Source organism: Myotis davidii, unplaced genomic scaffold (genome assembly GCF_000327345.1).
Source record: "Myotis davidii unplaced genomic scaffold, ASM32734v1 scaffold581, whole genome shotgun sequence".
NCBI lineage: Eukaryota > Metazoa > Chordata > Mammalia > Chiroptera > Vespertilionidae > Myotis > Myotis davidii.
The window spans coordinates 50343-57025 of NW_006291426.1; the positions used below are offsets into that span (position 1 = coordinate 50343).

General features: G+C 33.2%; 1 protein-coding gene across 1 annotated transcript in view; it reads left to right on the top strand.

Annotated features, from left to right (window-relative positions):
* Positions 1 to 6683, top strand: part of CEP83 (centrosomal protein 83kDa) — an 83432-nt gene that overhangs the window by 45513 nt on the left and 31236 nt on the right. Inside the window, exons 8-10 of the mRNA XM_006764637.2 lie at positions 2310 to 2424; positions 3667 to 3811; positions 3927 to 4076. Coding sequence (XP_006764700.1) covers positions 2310 to 2424; positions 3667 to 3811; positions 3927 to 4076 — 410 coding nt within the window. The remainder of the gene's footprint in view (positions 1 to 2309; positions 2425 to 3666; positions 3812 to 3926; positions 4077 to 6683) is intronic.

Consider the following 6683-nt stretch of genomic DNA (forward strand, 5'->3'; position numbering starts at 1 on the left):
TTCATTATTTTAGGATTATACAAATGCGGCACTAAAGAAAAACTTAAACTCACCTAGTTACATAGATGAATGAATTTGAATGCAGAGGACAAATACCTTGCTTGAGCATGTACCACTAGTTTAATAAAAAAAAAAGTAGACTGTAGACAGACTTCACTTGTTTGACTTCTTGTCCAGTGTCCTTTCAGTTTCAATAATTTATTTGAAATTTTTTCCTCATTTCAGTAAATCTCAGGGTGAAATGAATTAAGAAGTAGATATTTTATTTCATAGTTCTTGTTGAAATTAATGAAGACTCTATAAGATATCTCTAATTTTTCACTTCATATTTAAGTCAGCTGCAGTGTAGTTTGTTAATGAGCTGCTGTCATTCTTAACCTTTTATAGTTAGCTTATAATTATATTTGTCACACACAATAGATTTTTACTGTGGTCCAAAATTTAAAGCACTTATAGTTTAAATTCAGTTTGTCCATGAAATTATAATGTAGTAAAATCCAATCTACAGAAACTTTCAGTATTTAAATTAATGTAATTTCTTAGCTGCCGTCCTGCAATTAAATATTGTTCTATGAGACTTGCTTTCATAAAAAAGAAGTTTAGAAAGATTTAAAAATGCAAAACTGATGTCAGCACAAGGTATTTATTTTATGTAATGTCATTAAAAATCTACAAGTTAATTTGGAGAGGGATACATTTTAATGTGATTAGCAGTACAGAGGCAGTATAGTGTACTTGCTTTTCTATTTATTTCCTTTAAGTGGGGATTTTACACCAAACCATTCCTTTACAATGTTTTCAAGACCTTTCATAGATGGAGTTTCTTTCACTAAGACACTTTTATTTCTCATCCTTGCCCTCTTTGGCTCTAGGACCTCTTCCATTTTTAAAAAAAATTATCTTTATTATTTAAAGCAGTGGTTTTCAACGTTCTGACCCTTTAAATACAGTTCCTCATGTTGTGACCCAACCATAAAATTATTTTCGTTGCTACTTCATAACTGTAATGTTGCTACTGTTATGAATCGTAATGTAAATATCTGTCTGCCCCCTTCCCTCTGATGATCCTCAGTCTGTTGCATGCTTCAATGCCTCAGGAACTCTGGATCTATTTTGTTTGTCAGTTTATTTTGTTCATTAGATTCCACATATAAGTGGTATCATGTGATATTTGTCTAGGACCTCTTCTTGATTTCTAACTGCCAACTCCAGTTTTTTAGATTATATTACACTTAAATCATCCTTTACCCTCCTATACCCATCATCTCACATTTTACGTGTTTCACTTGTATATATTCATGGTTTTCTACTCTGATTTTATAGTTTTATACCTTCATATAATATGTCTGAATGCAGGTTTATCTAACCTTTGTATCTGTATTTTTACATCCTCCTAATTTTAGAAGCACCTTATCAAAGGGAAGGGATGTGGAAAATGTTAGGTAGTGCAGATGATTGGAGAGAAAAAGCTTTCTTGATTGCTGCTGTATCCTCAGCTCCTAAAACAGTGCCTAACATGTAATAGATTCTCAATAAATATTTATTGGAAGAATGTAGGAATAGTGTTTATGAACTAGAATTATTCAACTTCCAAAAGGGATGTCTCAGGAAAGATGAAAATTGGTATATGATTGATATATGGGTTAATTAATGGAAAACATTGACAATTATTTATATTCACTTGTGGCTTTAAAAGAATCAGATTTTGACAATAAAGGTTTAGATTTATAACTTTCATACTTGTTCCTCCCACTACCACCACATATGTGTGCGTACACTCACATATACACATACATTATTTAGTCACCAAATTCAATTGATCCTTCTTGCACCCCTCTTCCCCATCAATTCTTTGCCTCTTCATTGGTTTCTTTACCTTCAGTATCTTAATCTAATACATTTGCAATTAGAGTTAATTTTCTGAAACAAAGTTAATTGTGCACCTTTAATAGCTAATAGGGTACACAACCCTTTTTATGGTGTATAAAGTTTATTCCCTGCCACTCTAGCTATAACACATTAGCTTGTTTTTTAAGCAAGCAATGTGATCTTATACCTATGTAACATTTTATATGCTGATCCTTATATCTTGAATGCCTTCTTGTCACCAACATTCTTATAAAAAGAAGGATTCTCTTTTATTAGGATAAAACTGTTTTCTTGATGACAAATATTTTTCCAGGCATTGAAACAACTTTCCCTGTTGAAGGTGCTTACCACAGCATTTTCTCATTTCTGCTAAAGTGTCAGGGTAAGCAGTTAGTGACAAGAAAATGACCATAGTAATTTCAGTTTCTAATTATCAACAGGTAAAGGAACTTAAACATTCAAACAAACTAGAAATAACAGACATCAAACTGGAAGCAGCAAGAGCTAAGAGTGATCTAGAAAGAGAAAGAAATAAGATTCAAAGTGAATTGGATGGTAATATATAATTTTCCATGCTTTTTATTTTCACATCTAAACTAAAATTATTAAAATAAATCACACTGAATTTTTATTTTCAGATTTTCAGCTTACTTGACTTTTAATGTTAGAGCACATATGGATTGTTTTTTGTTTATATGTTGAATGTTCATTTTGTAATCTAACTTTTTAAAAAAATCATGTTTATGTTATAGTTACTTGATTAATACATAAATTAAGTGAATTTTTGCAGTGTGAATTCCATACTTCCTGAGTTTATACTTTTAAATCTATTTAGGTCATCATGTGATTATTAGTTGCAGGCCCAACTTTTACCTTTAAAAATATTTTTATGTAGACCCTGGCATTGATTGAGCCTCGTTCAGCCTAAGCTTATTTTTAAGCTCCAGTTTACTGTTTAGAATGTCTTTCTCATCAGGATTCCTCAGAAATTATATTATTTCTGACTTTTCTTAAGTACTTAAATAAGCTGCCTTTGGCCTGTAATTATCCTTGAGTTGGTCTTCAGTTGAACTGGCCTCTGTAGTTTTAGACAGAACTTACGGTGAATGATTGTTTTCATTATTAATTTCTACTTGATGTTGACTCATGAACTTACATGGTTAGGGAGTAAATTTTCTTAGGAACTTATTGAGTTTGGGATCCAGTTTTGCATTTTTTTTTTACTTTGAGTTACATAACAAATTTTAGCTATTTTATCTGCAAAATACTTGTCATCTAATTACGAGGAAGATTTATAAATACATTTGACAAAATTGAAAGTTTCCAATTTATATTTCTACTAGAAATCTAACACCTCTGCTAGAATAATAGGTTTTGAAGAGTTCTATGATTTTATTCAGGCTGCCTCCGGCCAGCTTGATGATGATGTTCTTTGTGGGTCTTAGGTTACAGAACCTTTGTAGGGGTGAAGTAGGTACTTAAACCTCTTTGGCTATCAGCCGGGTTGATATCCCTAACTTTAAAGATTCAAATGAATAAATGTATGTAACCTTTTATTAACCTTTTGTGTGTGTATGCTAAATAAACTAATGACTGAAAAATTAACTCTGAGTTTTAGTTTGTTTCATTCTTAAGAAAGTTTATCAATGTAATAATCTTTGAGAATGTATTTCTAGGCAGACTTACTTTCTATACTCTAATAGTTGTCTTATCAATTTATCAATGTTTGCTATTAAATGTGATTTTTCATCTTAATAAGATTGAGTATAGCACATTTTTCTCCTTAAAAAATACTAGGATTACAGTCAGATAATGAAATTCTCAAATCGGCTGTTGAACAGCACAAAGTGCTCTTAGCAGAAAAGGATCGTGAATTAATACGTAAAGTACAAGCTGCCAAGGAAGAAGGTTATCAAAAACTTGTGGTATTACAAGATGAAAAGTAAGTACATAATTACCTTTTTTTTTGCATTAAATCTCCTTGCAAATGAACACATTTTGCTGTCATATTATTCTTATTATAGTTCTTGTAACATAATTATCATCTGTTGTTTTAGGCTTGAACTTGAGAACAGACTAGCGGATTTAGAGAAAATGAAAGTGGAATATGATGTCTGGAGGCAGTCTGAAAAGGATCAGTGTGAAGAGAAATTGCGGGCTTCACAGATGGCAGAAGAGTCGGCCAGAAGAGAACTTCAAAGTATTAGGTTATATATTATATATGTGTGGATATATATATATCTTTTCAAAATTTCTTTTAAATTTCATTTTATTATTTAAAGTATTACAAATAGTAGTACATATGTCTCCTTTTTTTCCCCATTGATCTTCCCCCGGCCTCCCCTACCCCCTGGCACATGCCCTCACCCCCCCACCCCAGTGTCTTCTGTCCATTGGTTATGCTTATATGCGTGCATACAAGTCCTTCAGTTGATCTCTTACCTCCCCTCCCCAAATTCTCCCCAGCCTTCCTGCTGTAATTTGACAATCTGTTTGATGCTTTGCCTCTGTATCTATCTTTTTGTTCATCAGGTTATAATGTTCTTTATAAAGATGAAAACGAGAAATGTCTGAGATTTGACTGCCTCTGTTTCCTTAGGATTTTTATGGTTTTGAGTCTTACATTGAAGTCTTTGACCCATTTTGAATTCATTCTTTTATGTGGCGTAAGAAGGTGGTCTAGTCTTGTTTTTTGGCACGTACCTGATTTTCCCAACACCCTTGTTTAAATAGGCTGTCTTTACCCCACTGTATGTTCTTGCCTCCTGTGTTGAATATTAATTAACCTAAAGGCGCAGGTATATGTCTTTTTTATGCCAGTACCAGCCTGTTTTGATGGCTATAACCTTGTAGTATAGTCTGATATCAAGCAGCGTGATCCCTCCAACGTTGTTCTTCTTTCTCATGATTGCTGTGTCTATTCTGGGTCTTTTTTATTCCAAATGAATTTTTGGAGAGTTTTTCTAGACCTTTGAAGTATGCCATTGGTATTTTAATGGGGACTGCATTGAATCTACAGATTGCTTTGGGTAGTGTGGACATTTTAATAATGTTGATTCTACAAATCCGTGGACATGGTATGTTCTTCCATTTGTTTATGTCTTCCTCTATCTCTTTTTTCAATGTCCTGCAGTTTTCTGAGTACAGGTCTTCTACGTCCTTAGTTAAGTTTATTCCTAGGTATCTTAAATTTTTTGGTGCAATGCTAAATGGGGTGTTTTTTTGTTTGTTTGTTTCTCTTTCTGTAAGTTCATTATTGGTGTACAAAAAGGCCATAGACTTCTGGGTGTTAATTTGTATCCTGCTACATTCCCGAATTCATTTATTAGGTCTAGTAGTTTTTTGATGGAGTCTTTGGGGTTTTTCTATGTATAGTATCATGTCATCTGTGAATAAGGACAGTTTTACTTATTCTTTTCCAATTTGGATGCCTTTTATTTCTTCTTGTCTTATCGCTATGGCTAGTACTTCTAGTACTGTGTTGAACAGGAGTGGTGAAAGTGGGCATTCTTGTCTTAGGGGAAATGGTTTTAGTTTTTTTGCCCATTGAGTATGATGTTGGCTGTAGGTTTGTCATATAGGGCTTTAATTATGTTGAGGTATGAGCCCTCTATTCCCACTTTGCCGCGAGTTTTTATCAACAAAAGGTGTTGGATTTTGTCAAATGAGTTTTCTGCATCAATTGGTATGATTATATGATTTTTGTCTCTCAGTTTATTTATGTGATGTATCACAATTATTGATTTGCGGATATTGTACCATCCTTTCATCCCCAGAATAAATCCCACTTGGCCATGATGTATGATCTTTCTAATGCATTGCTGAATCCAATTTGCTAGAATTTTGAGGATTTTAGCATCTATGTTCATGAAGGATATTGGCCTCTAGTTCTCGTTTTTTTGTGGTGTCTTTATCTGGTTTTGGGATTAGGGTAATGCTGGCTTCATAGAAAAAGCTTGGAAGTATACCTTCCTCTTTAATTTTTTGGAATAGTCTGAGGAGGATAGGTTTCAGTTCTTCTTTGAATGGTTGGTAGAATTCCCTTGCAAACAAAAGGGCTTTTGTTTGCTGGAAGATTTTTGATCGCTGTTTCAATTTCTTCGGTAGTTACAGCCTATTCAGGCTTTTTTATTCTTCTTGGTTGAGTTTTGGGAACTTGTATTTTTCTAAGGATATGTCCATTTTATCTAGGTTGTCCATTTTGTTGGAATAGAGTTGCTCAGAGTATTTTTTCATAATCATTTGTATTTCTGTGGGATTGGTTGTTACTTCACCTCTTTCATTTCTGATTTTGTTTATTTGGGTCCTCTCTCTTTGCTTCTTGGTGAGCCTGGCTAGAAATTCATCAAACTAGTTTATCCTTTCAAAAACCAGCTCTTGATTTTGTTGATCTTTTGTATTGTTATTTTTGGTCACTATGTTGTTTATCTCTGCTCTGATCTTTATTATTTCCTTTCTTCTGCTTAAACTGGGCGTTTATTGTTGCTCTCTTTCCAACTCTTTGCATTGTAGGTTTAGATAATTTCTTACCATTTTTTCTTGTTTTTTGAGGTAGGCCTGTAGAGCTATGAACTTCCCTCTCAAGACTGCTTTTACTGTGTCCCGTAGATTTTGGATTGTTGTGCTTTCAATGTCATTTGTTGCCATGATGCTTTTTATTTCTTCTTTGATCTCTTTGGTAACCCAATTATTGTTTAATAGCATGCTATTCAGCTTCCAAGTGTTTGAATTTTTTTAATGTTTTTACTCTAGCTGATTTCTAATATTTTGCCATTGTGGTCTGAGAAGATGCTTGATATGATTTCAATCTGGTT